General features: G+C 37.8%; 1 protein-coding gene across 1 annotated transcript in view; it reads left to right on the forward strand.

Moving 5' to 3' along the window:
- Positions 1–12,871, forward strand: part of lamb2 (laminin, beta 2 (laminin S)) — a 35,047-nt gene extending 22,176 nt beyond the window's left edge. The window contains exons 21-34 of the mRNA XM_053482101.1: positions 1,296–1,459; positions 3,090–3,314; positions 4,557–4,774; positions 5,289–5,385; positions 5,621–5,993; positions 6,460–6,644; positions 6,836–7,077; positions 7,161–7,361; positions 7,791–7,935; positions 8,428–8,635; positions 8,709–8,850; positions 8,932–9,108; positions 9,212–9,371; positions 11,843–12,871. Of these exons, the coding sequence (XP_053338076.1) occupies positions 1,296–1,459; positions 3,090–3,314; positions 4,557–4,774; positions 5,289–5,385; positions 5,621–5,993; positions 6,460–6,644; positions 6,836–7,077; positions 7,161–7,361; positions 7,791–7,935; positions 8,428–8,635; positions 8,709–8,850; positions 8,932–9,108; positions 9,212–9,371; positions 11,843–11,979 (2,674 nt within the window). The 3' untranslated portion in view covers positions 11,980–12,871. The remainder of the gene's footprint in view (positions 1–1,295; positions 1,460–3,089; positions 3,315–4,556; positions 4,775–5,288; positions 5,386–5,620; positions 5,994–6,459; positions 6,645–6,835; positions 7,078–7,160; positions 7,362–7,790; positions 7,936–8,427; positions 8,636–8,708; positions 8,851–8,931; positions 9,109–9,211; positions 9,372–11,842) is intronic.
- Positions 12,872–20,126: the final 7,255 nt, after the last annotated feature.

Below are 20,126 nucleotides of genomic sequence, written 5' to 3' on the forward strand. Positions count from 1 at the left end.
CTATATTAATACAGTATGAATATTACTTTTTTATATTCTGTTTTTTAACATTTTGAGCAATAATGTAATAGTTAATTATAAAGAATTTTATTTCATTTTAAAAATGCTTTAATGTGCTTTTTGGTCACATGACAGTGACTATTGTCAGTATTTGAGTAAATCACAAGAAGCTTGTCTATTTTGAATCATTCTTAATTCAAAATAGACAACATAACTTTATTAAAAAATTAAGTATTAAAAGTAATTGAGCTAGGGAAAAATATTTTAAGGAAAAATTGTTAGGCAGATTATAAACATTCTCTTCTCTTCTATACTTATACTATGTCATTTAACAAGTGGTCCAGGAGAACTGATGTCAGTGCCTTAAAGGAAATTACTGTATGAACAAATGGAAACATTGTACAGTATATATTTATATATTAATAAATTGCAAGCAATAATGTCAGTTTTCTAAGTGAGAAATATAGACAACTTTAAGTGTGTATTTTTAGGATACATTTTATAAGGTATAAAACTAATTAAATAAACAACAAATTAGATTACTTTTTACTAAAAGAAGACCAAGCCCTTGTTCTTCACAAATACATTATAGCACAGTGAAATTCTATTCTTTTTATATTACAGCTTGTTAGGAAGATGAGGTCAGAGCACAGAGTTAGACAGGATAGGAGCAGGGAGGGGTTAATGGCATTGCCCAACGGTGGCAGATTAAGAGCTCCTGCTGAATTACCACTGTCCTTGTTTGTGTCCAGTTTACTGTTATATTGAACTTTTAACCTCATAGCACACAGATGTACAAGGGTCTGATTTATGATTGTACTATCTACTATCACCTATATGAGGATGGGTAACCTGTTGAGTCTGGTTCCTCTCAAGTTTTCTTACTATTGTTATCTCAGGGAGTTTTTTCTTGACACTGTTGCCTCTGGCTTGCTCACCAGGGACAAGCTGATTGTTACAGTCTATACTTTTCCTTCCATTTTAATTGATTCCATAATTTTTTTAATCATGTAAAGCTTTGCATCAATGATGATTATTAAAAGTGCTATACAAATAAAATGTAGTTTAATTTAATTTAAACAATTTAGATTTGAGTTTAATATATAAAATCTCATGAAAGCATAGTTTAGGTTTTTGAAACCTGATAAAAAGCAATATAATAAAACAATATATTTCCAAACAATTCACAAATTCGCTACAGAGGTAACAGAAAAGGATGGATTTAGATCAGGATGTAATAAACTTGCAAATCATTTATGACTGTAACCAGTATTTTTTTTAAATATATTTTTTAGGTGTGCAAATGGATTCTATGGAAATCCAGTATTGGGTTCAGGAAGCAGGTGTCAGCCATGCCCGTGTCCAGATGGACCAGAGAGTGGACGTCATTTTGCTGCTTCCTGTTACCAAGACAACCATAGCAGACAGGTGATCTGCAACTGTAAACAGGGCTACACAGGTGTGTTTCCACAATCCTAAGTGCACTTGTTCTGAGATTACAATAAAGACATATGCATCAGATGAGCTATTATAAGATGCATCTGTAGGGCTTGATGAAATGTTAGTCAATAACCATTTTTAAAGACAACCACCTTTGCTTTTGTCAGGGTCTATTGATCATAAGTTATGGCCATTGTTTTGCCTGTGGACTAAAGTAAAATAAATCTATATGTTATTTTCTTCTTACCTTTATTGAATATAAACAGGAATTGTTAAGCTCTCAGAAGCGACTGTCCTCAAGCGTGAGTAGCCCTGGAGATGCCCCCACCCTCATCTTTGCTACGTACCCCACTCCCACAATTCTCTCATTCCTATTTGTGCATGGCTTCAGCACCCAAACACCTATATGGTGCTGTGCCTCTACATATGCAGTTTAATTACACAGAGCACCAGAGACTGATCCTTAGGCAGCAGTATTAACTCACCAGCCAAGAGTGAATGTGTGTGAATGAAACTGTAGCCCCTTAGCTGAACCAGTAGCCCCTACCTGAACCAGTGTTTGAGCAGTAAAGCTGCAGTTACTGGCTTGTTTGCCTTGTCTGGCTATTAGGCATGTACAGTAGTAGTAGGTACATGATATTACAGGGCTATCTGAAACACTGTCTTGGCTAAAATCAGTAAAATTGTTTTGCTTATGTTGATGCTTTATAACATGAACTGCTTTCTTTTTTTTTTTTTGTCTTTATAGATTTAATGATTGGGATTCATTGGGATGGGAAATCTCTGTGCTCATGTAACTAAAGCTGATATTTTCTGGACAGTTTTAAAGCAGAAAATCACATCCATATAATACTGTCTTTTTATTTAATTTAGACTTAAGTTTGTGTTACAGAGCGTTAGAACTTCTAATTTAAAAAACACATATCGGTCCATATATTACATTTATTTAAAATTAGTTATTTATATATAATTATACTTAGTTTTGCTACATTGACGTGAACTAATCTTCAGCTTTGCAGTAAATACAGTACTCGAACAAGAGCATTCTGGATAAAAACGAACATCAAATACTTTTTTGTATTTCGGCCAACCACTTTTCGTGTTAAATTCACACCCCTTCGGCAATCCCTTCATCAGAGGAAAATACCAGGAAGGTCTTTGTATCTTATGAAGATTTTCTGCTCTGTTTCATATGAAAGCAATGCCTTCTTTATATCTGCCAAAAAGTCTACAAAGGAGCTTTGGTGTTTTGGGTAATAAATAGATTCCTGCTACTCTAATCCGATTCATGCTTATCTCTGCTGTTGGAGAAGTCTACAACTTTATTTTTTTATTTTACACATTTACCATGCTCTTTGTATTTTGGTGAGGCCAATATAACCTTAAAATGTAAAACTTTTTTGACCCAGGGCATTAACTGCTTTCTTACAGTATATGCTACAAACAGGATTCTTAAACAACAAATACCATACATAGGTTACAGTATGTATACCCTTCAAGATTGTTCACTGGGGAAAAGCATGCTTAGACATTCCCCTTCTATTCTAATATCTGTTTATTATAAAGTGTTTCCCTTGCATTTAATTATAGCATTAACCAGTTCCCGATATCAGTGTTTATTTCTCCTAAAGTGACTCTGCAACCAACAGGTGCGCGCTGTGAGGAATGTGCCCCTGGTTACTATGGTAATCCCTCTCAACCTGGCGGCCGCTGTCAGCCATGTCGCTGTAGTAACAACATCGATCTATCAGATCCTGAGTCATGTGACAGGCGGACTGGGGAGTGTCTTAAATGTCTCTACAACACTGAGGGACCTGAGTGTGCCGTGTGTAAGAGCGGCTACTTTGGGGATGCCTCTCGTCGCAACTGCAGGAGTGAGTAAAGTGAACAGGTTTTTTTTTTTTTTAGAAATGCTGTATTTGCCTTTTTGTAGATATGTCAGAACTTGTTGAAAAAGTATATCCAGTGAACCTCTCTTCATTCTTTTTGTTAAATTTGCACTGAACTATTAAAAAAAGAGTTGTTTTAAGGAATTCTTTTTAAGGTGAGACAAAAGCATTTTATATTTACATAGGAGCCTAATTCAGTCAGCAGGTTAAAGTATTCTGTTAATACAGTTAAGTGATATCTTAAACCATTTTGTTGCTTTATCAACCTTAATTAATGTTCAACTAATTACCAGCCTTTTCCTCATCAAAGTGGGTTCGGTAGAGGAGGGAAGCACTAAAATATGCAAGGAAGTGATACTGCAGGGTACAATATTGTCTCAGGCAGTTGGGGCTCTGGGTTATTTCTGACTGTGAGAAGGTCTGGAGTTTAACACCCGCCATCGCTCGATTCCACTGTTTTACCCTCGGGCAAGATCGTTCACCCTGTGTCCACCGGTGAAAAAACATGATCCAGGAGAATGGTGCAGTGTGGACAGTGAAAAGTGTTCCCCTTTTAAAAAAAAGCCGTTCTCCAGGAGGGGGGTTGGGATCAACCCATCTGTGGTGTAATCCATAACCATGCATAACAAGAATTTTGATGAATAAATAAATTATTATACTATTGTCAGCATGATAAATTGTACAAAGTGCAAAAAAAAACATCATTTTCATTAAAACTATGAGAATCAGTAAGTTTGTCTCTAAGACAAATATCATGTTGACTAGTGTAATTAGTGTACATAATTTGATGTATTAGAGGCAACCACAGTGGGCTAAAAATGGCAAGATGTGTGTGATAATTCTTGTAATTATTTTAATTACTTTATTTTACCATTACAGAATCGTTTTTAAAATAACCCATGTAAACCCATCTATTTATTAATAGCATGATATAAAGAGTGGGCCTCCGAGTGGTGCAGTGGTAAACTGCTCGCCCTATCATCCAGAGATCGCTGGTTTGGTTCCCGGGTGAGGCTGTAACTTCTCGCAGCTGGATGAGAAAGGTTGGGCGTTGGGCTAGCAACCCGCCTTGGAAAAAAACTATCGCTACAGAAACAGCGAAAGTCCTCTACAATGGAGAACTCTTGTTGCCCTATGCATCGATCGGTGCTGGTGGCCTTAAGGATAAAGAGTAGTGTGTAGAATTTTGCCAACACATGCTTATGTTGCTTTTTGTTTGTTTCCCAGAATGCACTTGCAACTTTCTGGGTACAGAGAGCAGTCAGTGTCTATCCCGAGATGACTGTCTGTGCCAGCGTTCCACAGGACAGTGCCAGTGTCTGCCTCATGTCATTGGACTCACCTGTGATCACTGTGCACCAAACTACTGGAACCTGGCCAGTGGCCATGGGTGTGAACCCTGCAACTGTGACCCGAACAACGCCTACACATCAGCCTGCAATGAGGTACCCGTCTGTCACTTAAATAACTGGGCTACTAGTGGTGATAAGGACGTTAACAAAACTTGGATGCTTGACTATATGTATCATTCCGTGTCTTAGTTCCTCTGCAATTGTTAATTACACTGTCGGTTGCAGTGAGTTAAAATAGGTTGGAATGGTCCACCATACTAAGGAGCTACATGTCAAAACTCACATTCAAAACCAGGTGCACAGATGCACTTTTAGCAAGAAAGCTCACAGCTTTTATATTTACATAGGATCGTAATTCAGTCAGCAGGTTAAACTATTCTGTTAATACAGTTAAGTGCTATCTAAAAACATTTTGTTGCTTTTTTAACCTAAATCAATGTCCAACTAATTACGCTAAGAACAAGCATAACAGCACTCCCTTTGTGTGATACTGCTTAAGTATTACACTTTGCTTTTGCATCTTAATAAAGTAGTAGTACATTTTGGTGTGGTTTAAAAACAGGTACTTTGGGCACACATCTTTCTTTGAACATGCTGTCTTACACAGTTCACAGGCAAGTGTCAGTGCCGTGATGGCTTCGGTGGAAAGACTTGCAGGGATTGTCAGGAGAACTTCTGGGGTGATCCCAGAATCCTCTGCAGAGGTATACTCCATACTGTACATTGAATTCAATTGAATATAGCAATCTTATTTATCTGCACTAGCTGCTTTTTCTGTTTGCTACCCATGTCAACTTTATGTAACTTTATGTACTTTATGTAATTGTATAAGCGGGTCAAGCCATATCATCTTCATTCTATTTTATTAGAAATGGTTTTTCACATTATCTAGAATTGTAATAAAATCTCATTTTATTTTTTCTCTCTATTGCTCCGCAGCTTGTGACTGTGACCCTCGGGGCATTGAGACATCCCAGTGTGACCGTCAGACAGGTCACTGCAGTTGCCGGCAGGGTGTATCAGGTGTCCGTTGTGATCAATGTGCTCGTGGCTTCTCAGGCACTTTTCCAGCTTGCCAGCCTTGCCACCAGTGTTTTGGGGACTGGGATCGCATTGTACAAGATCTAGCTGCTAGGACTAAGGCCCTCGTAGCCCGGACTCAGGAGATCCAGAGCACAGGTCTGACTGGAGCCTATGAGAAGCATTTTAAGGAGCTGGAAGAGAAGCTGGCACAAGCACAAGCCATTGTCAATGCCCGTAATGCTACTGCCGAAGCTGTGACCAACCTAATGGGCATGATTGAGTTCCTCAGGTATAAGATTAAATTACTGCATAATTAAATCGCAAAAGTGAGTTTAAGGCATTACTGTTTAGTCAGTTTTAAATGTTTCTGTATTTGAAAGACTTTAAAAAGAAAACCCTTCACTTTAATTCATTACTGAGAAGAATTATTCGGTTACATTAGGTTCCATGGATTAAATGCCACACAAATAGAAACCAGAATAAAAACCAAACCAAAACATAAAATGGGACTAATGTGGGTATTGTTTAATATGTCTTAAATACTGAAAATTATAATAGGCAGCAACCTTCTGATGACCTGTGATAGGCTAGTAATTGTAGTTCATAACAGAAGCTACAACATTATTTTAAATGGTTTATAATTAAAAAGCATCACCTTTTCCTCACCTGTCCTTTGATTCAAGAAATTTATTGCTTCTGTACATAGCTAGCATCATTATAAACTTGAACACCTCTTTGTTGTTTTACCTTTCTAGGTCCCGCATCGGTGAGACAACAGACACCCTGACCCAGCTTGAGGGAGACTTGACTACAGTGCAGGACAGCAACTATGAGGCCAGCAATCAGCTAAGCTCACTGGAAAGAGAGGCCAAAGAACTCACTCTCAGTTCTGAGAGTCTCAACAACCAGCTTGACATCCTTAAAAATTCCAACTTTTTGGGTATGCATTTAGACTACACAAGTGCAGTGGTCATAATTAAAACTCTATTAGCGGTAGCATATAGCGGTGTCCACATGGCACCCGTCTATAATGCATTGTCTGACTAATCTGAAGAATTGGTTGTACCTGCTACAATATTTAATGTTTTTTTAAAAAAGATACTGATAATAACTTTTAACATCCGTTCACAGGTGCCTACGATAGCATCCGTGCCTCTTACAACAAGTCACGTGATGCAGAGCATCGCACCAACCAGTCCACTACTGACATTCCAAGTACTGTGAGCCGATCAGCAGATACCCGAAGAAAGACAGAGCGACTAATGGCAATGAAAAAAGATGACTTCAACCGTAAAAATGCTGCAAACAAGCGAGCCCTCGCTGACCTGAAAACAAAAGTCCAGAATTTGGATATAAAAAAGATCAATGAGAAGGTAAGAGAAAACCTTTAAAGGAGTAATTCTTCACATGAAGATGAATAGTCCAATGCTTACTGTATGTCATGTTAATCACTCAGGTATGTGGAAAGCCTGGCGATGTCCCATGTTCAGAGAGTCCTTGTGGTGGTGTTGATTGTCGTGATGATGAGCGCAGACACTGTGGTGGGCTGAACTGTAATGGAGCTGCTGCTGTGGCTGAAAATGCCCTGGAGAGATCTAAACATGCAGAAAAAGAGCTTATTAAAGCCATGGGAGAAGTGGAGGACCTTTTCAAGCAGGTGCTTTAAGTATTACTATTTTGTTGCTGTATAAGTTCACTTATGGCATGGTGGTGCAGTGGGTAGAGTTGCCACCTGATAACTCCAGGATCTGTGGATTGATCCCGAGTTGAGGTTGTCAGCTTCTTAGAGTTAAATATGTCCTGCTCAAGTCTGTCACTTTCAGATTACCTTGGTAAAAGTGTATATTCATTGTTCCTTGCTGTGGACTGGGATCCCATTCAGTGTTCGTTATTTCTGCCTAAAACCCAGGTTTTTCTGAATAGGCCCTGAAGCACCTGAAGAACAACCAGATACTATGAATACATGCAGAATGAATAAATAAATTAGTTTGTTTGGTCCCACCTACATTTGACCAGTATGTCAGATAATAAAACAAAGAAATATTGTGTTTCTGGAAGTGTAAACTTTTTTTTTTTACTAATTTAGGTGGCAGATGCTAAAACAAAGGCACAGGAGGCCAAGGATAAAGCTCGGGCTGCTTTAATGAAAGCCACTGATACAAAGAACAAAGTGGAACGATCTAACAACGATCTGCGAGACCTTATCAAACAGATTCGTGCCTTCCTTATGCGTAAGTCTTTAACTCTCCAGTCATTAACTCAGTATATGACATGTACTGTCAAAATGAAAATGCCAGTTAACAAGCAGTTTCCACAGTGAGCAAAGCAAAGCAAGACAATTTTTAACTAACTGTAGCCCCTGACAGGTTGAGCTCCAGGGTTTAATTTAATTCGGTTTTATTTTAAGTGGAAATCACTCTGAAATAGCATTTATAGTCAGCTTGTGATTTGCTTATTATGTTCTGTGTCAGTAAGAAAGAAAAGAGACTAATATATTAACATCCTACAATAGTTCAATGAAATTCTCATACAAGACATTTAAAAAAAAAAAAAAACTTATACTACATACAGTATAGAGTTTTGGATGATTATAACTAACAAGTTGATATTAACATTTAGGTTTAAAAACACACACGTATATATTAACTATATTTAAAATTAACTTAAACAACTAATATTAAGGTCATTTGATTTCTCTAACTGATTGCTTGTTTGATTTACAGAAGAGGGAGCTGACCCAGACAGCATTGAGGCAGTGGCAAATCAGGTTCTTGAGCTGTCCATTCCAGCTTCACCACAACAAATCAAACATCTAGCAGATGAAATAAAAGATCGTGTTAGAAGTCTATCCAATGTCGATGCTATTCTTGACCAGACCCAGGGTGATGTTCGCAAAGCAGAGCAACTGCTTATGAAAGCCAGAAATGCCAAGTATGTGTGTTATTATGTAAGATAGTCTAGTTATAGGTTAAGTTTTTTTTAATTTGCTTGTTTGTTTCTGTAGAAATAAAGCAGACAAAGTGAAAAACACAGCAGACAGTGTGAAACGGGCACTCGATGATGCTCGTAAAGCTCAGGCAGCTGCGGAGAAGGCTATACAGAGAGCAAAGAATGACATTGACATGACTGAGGACCGATTGGCTCAGGTACAACTTCATAACACCTCTGTTTAAGTTTGATAGGTTGAGATGATAGGTTTAAGTCTGACAAACTTTCCCCATACAAAGATTCAATCTGAGACATCAGCTAGTGAAAAGGACCTGAGTGATGCCATGAACAAGCTGGGAAATCTGGGACAGCAGATAGAAGCTTTGAAGGCCAAACATGCCAACAATAGCATGGTTGCAGCTCGAGCCAGGGACACTGCAACCATGGCACAAACCAAGGCTAATGCAGCAAAACAGGTATATGTTTTTGTACTTTACTTTAGTGTTTTTTTTATTTACCAGACTTTCTCCAATACTCCTGTCCAAATAAATAAATGTTTGTCCATTGTTGTATGTATAGGAGCTAGAAGGTGAACTTTCAGATAAATACCGCAGCGTTCAAGATCTAGTTGGCAGGAAGGCAAGTGCAGTGCAGGATGCCAAGAACAAAGCAGAGCGACTAAGAGATGAAGCGAAGCAGCTGCTTAAGGATGCTCAAGACAAACTTCATAGACTAGCAGGTGAGTGAGAGAGTGAACATACATAGAAGAATAAATAGCAAATTTTGGTCAATTTAAAAGCTTTCTATGAGTTTGGGCCATTTATGGGTATAGTACATGAGTAAATTAATGTAAATCTGCCACTTACAGTGGATATAAAAAGTCTATACACCCTTGTCAAAAAAAGCAAGTTTTTGTGATGTAAAAAAGAAAATAATTTTAGAACGTTTTTTTTTTTTACCCTTGATGTGACTCATAAATCATGGAAGTGACATTTCCTGGCGTTTACTTCCCAGTAATTGCATCTTACAGCAAGAGTCATAGTCTGCAGAGAGCTTATAAAGCATTAATGGAATCTTATTGAATATCCAAGGCATTAGATAAACCCTGGAAAACAGTGAAGACACTCATCAACAAATAGAAAAAATATTGCACAACAGTGACATTCCCAAGAATTAGACGTCCCTCAAATTTTTAATGAAAAGAAAAGAAGGAAATTGATCAGAGAGGCTGCATTGAGAGACATATCACAAAAAACTTGCAGCTTTAGTTGCACTGATAGGTGTTTTTACAAAGTTTTGAAACAAGAGGGCTGAATACAAATGCACACCACACTTTTCAGATTTTCGTTTGTAAAAAATTTTTTAAACCATTTATAATTTTTTTTCACTTCACAATTATGTGCCACTTTATGTTGGTCTATCACCAATATCAGTATAATATAAAATATCAATAAAAGATGTTGACATTTGTGGTTGTAACATGACAAAATGTGGAACAGTTCAGGGGGTATAAATACTTTTGCAAGGCACTGTAACTCCAAAAGGGATATTTGAAGCAAAAAAAACATCACCCAAACATCTCCATTAGCGTGGCGGTGGCAGCCATATTCTTTGGGGCTGGTTTTCTTCAGCTGGAATTGTGGCTTTATTCAAGGTGAAGGGAATAATGCACAGTACTAAATATCAGTCAGTTTTGGCACAATGGATAAATGCAAAACAAAAAAAAAAATGGCTTCACCAGAAGAGGATTAAGGTTTTGGAAAGTCCTAGCCATAGTCCAAACCTACATTTATATTTATATTGGACATATTATACTATTTAAGATTGTTCTTAAATTTAGGTAAATTAAATACAGATTACAGGTCACATTAAAGGTAAAAAAAAAAATCTAAAATTATTTATTTGGGTCACTTCTTTTTATATCACTGCAATTTTACCATTAGTGTGTAGACTTTTTAGATCACTGTATATGGAGATATATACAGCTCCGTATCTTCTTCAAATCACAACAAATAAAATAACCACAAAGGCCATTACATTGTTTTAGCTCTAATTAATTGGATGTGGTAATATTTATGTAGAAAACAAACATAAAACAAATATTGAACACATACACACGTATTTGAAACTGTAATCTACTCTTTCAAGAAAAAACAACAACTAAGAAACATGATGTGAGTGTGGAAGGAAACTTTTTTATTAAAGGATAGAAAATAATAATAAAAAAAAACACTGATGAAGATAGCAGAACTAAAACCAGAATAGTAATACACCAACTTCAAACAATCATAAGACAGCAGATGCGAGCTTACTCTCTAGTTTAAGGACTATTTATACACTCATGCTTAAACAAGCTGTAATTTGGACATGTGATGGAGGTGCATGCTGGGAAATGAAGTCCCAGACAATATCCAAAAACCCTCCAGGGGTTATCCCTTACAATTAGATACTTTGTATTCTGTCTAAACATTTCCAATGCAACACAGTACCGCAGCAGGGTTTTACGTTATCGTTAGATGATTAGATAGATAGATAGATAGATAGATAGATAGATAGATAGATAGATAGATAGATAGATATTGGAACAAAAATTTGCAAAGTGTATGTATGTGTGCGTAAAGTTGTCCCTTACTGTCTCCAACCTGTCAAGTTTGTGCCCAACTGTGTTCAGCCTTGCGGATGATTTTATTTATCTTGTCTGTATCCCTGGCACTGATGCTGTTCCTCCAGCAGACCACAGCACTATAAGGCACTAGCCACAACAGACTGTTAAAAACATTTCCAGCATTCTGGAAGGATCTGAGCTTCCTCAGAAAAGAAAATCTGCTCAACCCCTTCTTATACACAGCATCAGTGTTGGTCCTCCAGTTCGATCTGCTGTTCAATTGAACACCCAAGTACTTGTAGTTGTATACAGAATTTAAAAAATCTGCTTTATACAGGCTTTTTTGTTAAAGTTGTTTTATTTTCACTTTTGTTGCATTATTTAAATTTATTATTTTATCAGATGCTTTTATCCAATCTGATTTAATACAGGACTCATAATCATCATCACCTGTTTATCTCTTCTCCTTAATTCTTGTTGGTGTTGAATAGGTAACATTCAAGGAAAATAAGTTTTGCTGTTGCCCTCCTATGAATCTGCTAGACTAAGAAATATCAATTAGATTGATGTTACAAACGAACTAAATTTTCTGTGTGTTTTTGTAGAACTTGAGAAAGACTATGAGGAGAATCAGAAGGCGTTGCAGACCAAAGCCAGGCAGCTTGATGGCTTAGAGGACAAAATGAAGATGATTCTGGATGCCATCAACAAGCAAATCCAAATCTACAATACCTGCCAGTAAACTGTCTGCTGCAAGAGAGTCACTGAGTCACTGCAAGAGCAAAACTGAGACTTTGAATGCTTACCTATGAACAAGCACTACTATTATTATTATTATTATTATCTATAATAGTAGATAACACCATACCGTAACAAACAGGACATATCTTATGAGGTACATTTAAGCAAACCGGATTAATAAAAGTCGAGGGTGTCATTTTTTTACACTTCTGACTGTTGTACTTCAAAGAAACTGAATAGGGTTTAAACAAAACTTCAAGGTAGGGCTTTAGAAAAAATTTGGGTAACAAATGAAATCTGCCCTCTTTCTCTCTGGGTCACCATATCAGGTTTAGCACATTAAAGGTTTGATAATCTGATAAGTATTCTAAGATATAATTGGTTAAATCATAAAGTGAAGTACACACTTATGAAACCCTCCGTGGGAAAGTGTGAGCACAGGAGATGCTACTTCTTTTTTTGAATAATACCTACTGCTTAATTCATCCTCAGTTCACTAAATCAGTTCCTTGTCTTACCTTATTACATCCATTCATGTTAGGTTGAAGTCAAACGTCTGGTACGGTTTTGGGGGGAAGAAGCTACCGGGGATCTGTCTACCCCAAATTAATTGTAATAACTAATATTACCTTAGTTATTTAAATATTTATTATAATTTAATGTTTAAGAAATAATTATTTTCATATCTGTTTTTAGACTGTCACTATTATACTAGACCAGGATAAAGCAGTCACTGCAGATGAATAAATGACATGTTTAAGCCTTACCTTTAAAAAAGAAAAACCTTTTCCTGTTGTAAAATCAAAGTCACATCATCCGTGTTCTTTAATACTCCTTTGCAGATCACATGTGTCAGTTGAAGTGAGTCAATAAAAACTTCTCTTTTCACAAAAGGTTTGTTGTTTAGCTTTTATTTAATAAGCCTATAAGATATTTAAACCAAAAAAAAGTGAGACCAATTGACATATTAAATATCAGATATGTGTGAATAATACCTTTCCACTGATCTATAAAAAAAAATATCATTTAACACTGTGCAATAATGTTGCAAATGATCAGTTTAACCACACATCATGCTGGAAACATAACATCAAAATGATCTGAATGCAATGTACCAGCATCCATCATACAATTTATTTATATAGCCAGATCATGTTAGATGCAGTGTGTAAGTGTCTCTAGGTCTGTCATAACCATCTTATTTCAAGCACACTACCCAAAAACAATTGTCAGGAAATACGGTAGATGAGGATAGTTTCATTTTTATTTTTTCCCTTTTTTAGGCTTCTACATATTTTTACAGCCCTTATTTCTATCCCTTAACAGACATCTTTCGGGTGCCCTAACTCATTTCAGCTGAGTACACCAGAAATATAATACGCTTCCATACTATGAAAAATTACATGACGTTAATCGTTATGTTTCCTCATCTAATTAAAAAAATGAAATGAAAGGAACATGAAAGTCTTGCATTTTAATGGCAGATTACAGAAGAACAGGGATTTTGTCCTTCAAGGGATTGGTACTGATATATTAACTTTGCTATTTAATTTTCCTGATATGTTTTCTCCTAACCACTGTTGTAAAAAGTGGCTATAGTCTTTCTGTCAGTTTGACTCTTCTCCTCTGAACGTTCTTATAGACGACGCATTTCGGCCTGGAAAACTGCCTTTCACCAAAGACTCTTTTTATCATAATTTTTACATAAACTGTAGACCGTTGTGTGTAAAATCAGCAGTTTCTGAAATACTTAAACAAGCCTGTTTGTTTCCAACAGCCATATCATGCTCAATTTCTATTTTTTACCATTCTGATATATGATGTAAACATTGACTAAAGTTCTTAACCCCATGTTCAATATTAATTTCTGCGAGTTTATGCTAATTGGATATTAGGTGTACAGGTGTTTCTAACATAAACATAAAGAATGAAATGACTGTGAACAGTCAGACTCTTGTGAAGGAAAGCAGCAAGTGTTGGACAAAATAAAGTACCAGAGAGAATAAAGTGGTCAGTGAATGTTTAAGAAATCTATTTCAGCATAGCAGCAGGTGGGGTACGCTTGCCAAGGTTTTCAGCTGAATTGCAATTCACCTCACAGGCACCAGATGGTGCCTAAAATTATACACTCTCTCATTTAACACACGCTTAGTATGGGAATATGCACTGCCGCCCCCTGCTGGTTGATAAAATGAATGCGGGCTCTCCCCGGAAGTCGGGAAGATTAGTGAGGCAGGTAACTCTCGTGATCAGTAAGAGTAAAATCTTTCCGTGCCACGGGCAGCTGCCACTCCACATGTCACCGCTACGTGCGCATGGCACTGGCAGCTGCCACTCCACATGTCACCGCTACGTGCGCATGCCACTCCACATGTCACCGCTACTTGCGCATGCCACTGCACATGTCACCGCTACGTGCGCATGCCACTGCACATGTCACCGCTACGTGCGCATGCCACTGCACATGTCACCGCTACGTGCGCATGGCACTCCACATGTTACCGCTACGTGAGCATGGCACTGGCAGCTGCCACTCCACATGTTACCGCTACGTGCGCATGGCACTCCACATGTTACCGCTACTTGCGCATGCCACTTCACATGTCACCGCTACGTGCGCATGGCACTCCACATGTTACCGCTACGTGAGCATGGCACTGGCAGCTGCCACTCCACATGTTACCGCTACTTGCGCATGCCACTTCACATGTCACCGCTACGTGCCCATGGCACTCGATCTTTCACTGTTATATGCGCATGGCAACCAACCCGGCACGGCCATGCGCGCATTTCACGCGACCCGACACGGCAATAGGAACCTGTCACTCGACATGGTGTCTTCACATATTGGCTGTCATTCGACCTGTCACCGCTACGTGCGACTGTCACTACTTAAAGCTTGGTTTATAGTCGCAGAGGTGCGCGCGGCGAAAATGACTGCGTGGTGGGTCAGTATGCGTGGTGGTGGGCACGGTATCTTTTGTAACTTCCGAGGTTAGCAGAGAATTAGCAGGGATGCGCGTTCAGAGCACTTGTAATTATATAAAAACATCCGTTTTTCTATGTATTTTTGTCGAGATGGGAATTCACACGCATGTTATCTTTGACATTCGTTTATGTCCTTGAGTATTGTTTGTTTTTGGTCACATTTCAATACATAGTTTTATGTAGTTACACCAACTATTTGCAAATCTGCATAACGTTTAAATTGTTTCTGAATACCCCTTTATTTTTAATTATCCCTCACCGATTTGTCTGTTCATACCTTAAGCACTCGTGTTTGATCAAATTTTACAAATTCAGAGGCCTATAGCGACCCCATTTCCTACACCGTTCATTTGTACACTAGTCACTTGATCTGGTATTCTCTGTATGTCACAGCATTCTCTCAAATTACTATTAAACAACCAAAGGAGATTAAGAAAATTAAAATTGTCATTATTATTAAGACTACTGTCAAGGCTAAATTAAGCAATATGTTTCAATCTAAACTGTAATACTATATTGCTTTTAATATATAGTAACTGCAACCTAAAGTGACAGAAATAAAGTGAAAAGAAACACTATATATAATCACACCAATCACTTCCTTTAATAAGACCTCTACAATGTTCCCTATTTACATTTCTATGATAAAAAAATAAATGACACTTACTTAATTTATGCAAACACATGAAAATAAATAATTACTTAATTTTTACATACATTCTTGAATGTCAGTGAAATTATTTAACTTTAACCACTAGGAATTTAAAAAGAAGTTGGGGACAGGGCCTAGAATTTTGTTTTTGTTTTTAAACAGTGGGCCTCCTCCTCTTGCCTTGGTCCAAAATGTATACTGTACTGAGTAAAGTTGTTGTGTGCCTCCATTATCACACAGGACAACATTTCTGGTGATGAATTTCTATTAAAACCATTTTGGGTTTGAACATTTTACCCTTCAAAAAAGAAACAGGACACATGTTCTACTCCATAACAGTGTTTGATTGTAAAGCCATTTCTGCCTGGAATCTGTGAAATCCTTCTGTCTTGTGCAGAATTATGAATGTAACCTTTTTTTTAGGAGACAGTTATGAGCAGTATGCACAGTGCATTTATTGATATTGTTTCATGTCCTGTATCAAAGTTTCTGTATATCTACCTCAGGGGTCAAAACTTCAAGAATGTAGGTCGTGCTTCCCAGGGAAACTCTAGGCAATTGTGTAACTGTGTATATCCTTTTAATGATCCTGTCTGTCTGTATACAGTATATATATATTTATATACAGCAAATTAAACAAACACAAACTTATTCAAAGTATATACATTTGTAGACAAGGCAAATAATATAAATGAATATGAATCTACCTGTTCTTCGTCAAAAAAACAAAACTTTTCATTGCGTTTCATTTTCAACTTTGGAAAAAATGTGGGATTTTTAAATAAAAACATTCTGTTGGATCTTATTGCGCTATTTTCCAAGCCTTTGTGTAAGTTCTGAAATGTTATATACAAACGGGATTCCAAAAAAGTTGGGACACTATACAAATCTTGAATAAAAACTGAATGCAATGATGTGGAGGTGCCAACTTCTAATATTTTATTCAGAATAGAACATAAATCAGGGAACAAAAGTTTAAACTGAGAAAATGTATCATTTTAAGGGAAAAATATGTTGATTCAAAATTCAATGGTGTCAACAAATCCCAAAAAAGTTGGGACAAGTAGCAATAAGAAGCTGGAAAACGTAAATTTGAGCATAACGAGGAGCTGGAAGACCAACTAACACTAATTAGGTCAATTGGCAACATGATTGGGTATAAAAAGAGCTTCTTAGAGTGGCAGTGTCTCTCAGAAGCCAAGATGGGTAGAGGATCACCAATTCCCACAATGTTGCGCAGAAAGATAGTGGAACAATATCAGAAAGGTGTTACCCAGCGAAAAATTGCAAAGACTTTGCAGTTATCATCATCAACTGTGCATAACATTATCCGAAGATTTAGAGAATCTGGAACAATCTCTGTGCGTAAGGGTCAAGGGCGTAAAACCATACTGGATGCCTGTGATCTCCGGGCCCTTAAACGACACTGCACCATAAACAGGAATGCTACTGTAAAGGAAATCACAGAATGGGCTCAGGAATACTTCCAGAAACCATTGTCAGTGAACACAATCCACCGTGCCATCCGCCGTTGCCCGCTGAAACTATACAGTGCAAAGAAGAAGCAATTTCTAAGCAAGATCCACAAGCTCAGGCGTTTTTACTGGGCCTGGGATCATTTAAAATGGAGTGTGGCAAAATGGAAGACTGTTCTGTGGTCAGACGAGTCACGATTCGAAGTTCTTTTTGGAAATCTGGGACGTCATGTCATCCAGACCAAAGAGGACAAGGACAACCCAAGTTGTTATCAACGCTCAGTTCAGAAGCCTGCATCTCTGATGGTATGGGGTTGCATGAGTGCGTGTGGCATGGGCAGCTTGCATGCCTGGAAAGGCATCATCAATGCAAAAAAATATATTCAGGTTCTAGAACAACATATGCTCCCATCCAGACGTCATCTCTTTCAGGGAAGACCCTGCATTTTTCAACAAGATAATGCCAGACCACATTCTGCATCAATCACAACATCATGGCTGCATAGGAGAAGGATCCGGGTACTGAAATGGCCAGTCTGCAGTCCAGATCTTTCACCTATAAAGAACATTTGGCGCATCATAAAGAGGAAGGTGCGACAAAGAAGGCCCAAGACGATTGAACGGTTAGAGGCCTATATTAGACAAGAATGGAAGAGCATTCCTATTTCTAAACTTGAGAAACTGGTCTCCTCGGTCCCCAGATGTCTGAGTGTTGTAAGAAGAAGGGGAGATGCCACACAGTGGTGAAAATGGCCTTGTCCCAACTTTTTTGGGATTTGTTGACCCCATGAAATTTTGAAGCAACATATATTTTTCCCTTAAAATGATACATTTTCTCAGTTTAAACTTTTGTTCCGTGATTTATGTTCTATTCTGAATAAAATATTAGAAGTTGGCACCTCCACATCATTGCATTCAGTTTTTATTCACGATTTGTATAGTGTCCCAACTTTTTTGGCATCCGGTTTGTAGTTACAAACATGAGAAAAACATAGGATGAAGTGGTGGATTATTTCTTAAAAGTTAATATTTGTATATATTAACTTTATATATATTATATAGATATATATATATAGATATAGATATATACAGTATATGTGTGTGTGTGTGTAGCAAACCTTTGTACCCCGTTCATAAACCCAATTCCCCAAGCCTCACAAGGCTTAATTAATTAGCCTACTGTGTTGTATTTTTCTTGTCATATGAACATGTATGGATGTATGGATTTATTCTTTAGTGCCAGCCTTTTATGTCTTTATGCAGCCTTTTTGAATCATTGATTGCACGTTCAAGTTTTATTTTAATTTTGCTCAGCATACCAGGGCCGGTTCTAGACCAGAAAATTTGGGGGAGCAGTCAGAAATGTGAAGGGGGCATCATGTGTACACGTCATGATCGAGCACTCTTTTTTCCCCCCTGTGCTTATAGTAACAGTATTGTCTTTGCTGAATTGTGTTGTTAGCTGCGTCCAAAGCCTGAAGAAGTGGATTACACTTTGTCAGGCCTCTACCTTCAGACCTGTCCAACTTGGGTGTCCCACTTGAAGACTAAGCTCCTGCTGGTATAGCTCTTAAGGTCACTGAGGCACGCAAACCCCCTGACCACAATAAGGTGGCAATCCCTCAGGGGGAAACTAAAAACTAAAAATTAAATAAATGAAACAAAATAAAATAAAATATCCTTAATCCAGATTTTATCAATCAACAACATAACATTTATCTTAGCTGGATGGTCTAATTCTCAAAAACGTTTAACCTAAGGTAAGACTTAAGACAGTATAAAATATAACTTACTACTATAGGGGCCAAAATAGAACTTTATTCTATTAAAAGTAAATACATAAATAAATTGTATCATTTAAAAATTACAATTGTAGCTCTACAGCAAAAAAAAATACAAAATAAAATTATACTTTAAATAAAACATTTATAATAAATAAAATAAAAATAAAAAACAATAATAAACTTAAGTAAAATCAACACTGTCATCTGCTGGAGCTTTCCAATGTTTAAAATTTACAAAGGCACACTTCTTGCCTTCTTTCTTGAGGCAAAGTCGTACATGAGCTCTTCATATGATAAAGCCTTTGCTAATTCAGAGTTGATGCTGACAGTTGCCAGACCACTCATGCGCTCTTGTGCCATAGATGAGCGCAAGTACGTTTTGATGAGCTTCATTTAAAAAAGAATCCCTCAGCAGAGGTAACAGTTACAGGGAGCGTCACTGAATCATATTAAGAAATATGCGTTAGTCGTGAAATTATTACCGACATTAAAACACATTATTAACGTCGACAGAATAAAATAATAATATTAATTTTCACAGGATTATGAACGTACCTGAAAGTGTAAACATATAAAAACCCCATCTTTGCTGTTAATAAACAGAGACCTTTCTGACGGACAACGTGTGTGTGTGTTTGACCGAGTCTCTCCTGGCGCCAGAAAAGCTTATCAAAAGCACAGCGGACGGACCGAGCAACTCGCTTCTTCTACTACGCAACTTCAGAAAAACTTTACACACAATGAGTCCCGTAACCGGCTTATACAGCTGTCATGTGACCAACGTATTTAACCGTGAGGAGTCCAGTGGCGTATACAGACGTTAATAGTCGCGTTGAGACCGATGACAGACGGACATATCAGTGGCAGCTACTGTACTGGTAGCGTGCGAGTGACAGCTGCCAGTGCAATGCGCAAGTAGCGGTGGCATGTGGAATGGGAGCTGCCAGAGCCATGCGCGCACAGCGGTGACATGTGGAATAACAGCTGCCAGTGCCATGCGCGCACAGCGGTGATACGTGGAGTGGGAGCTGCCAGTGCCATGCGCGCACAGCGGTGACATGTGGAATAACAGCTGCCAGTGCCATGCGCGCACAGCGGTGACATGTGGAATAACAGCTGCCAGTGACATGCGCGCACAGCGGTGACATGTGGAGTGGCATATGCCCGTGGCACGGAAAGATTTTACTCCCTCTCAAAAAATAGTAAAAGCTTATACATAAGAAATAATAGGAATGAAAGAAATACTTAA

This window comes from Clarias gariepinus, chromosome 22 (assembly GCF_024256425.1).
Source record: "Clarias gariepinus isolate MV-2021 ecotype Netherlands chromosome 22, CGAR_prim_01v2, whole genome shotgun sequence".
Classification (NCBI taxonomy): domain Eukaryota; kingdom Metazoa; phylum Chordata; class Actinopteri; order Siluriformes; family Clariidae; genus Clarias; species Clarias gariepinus.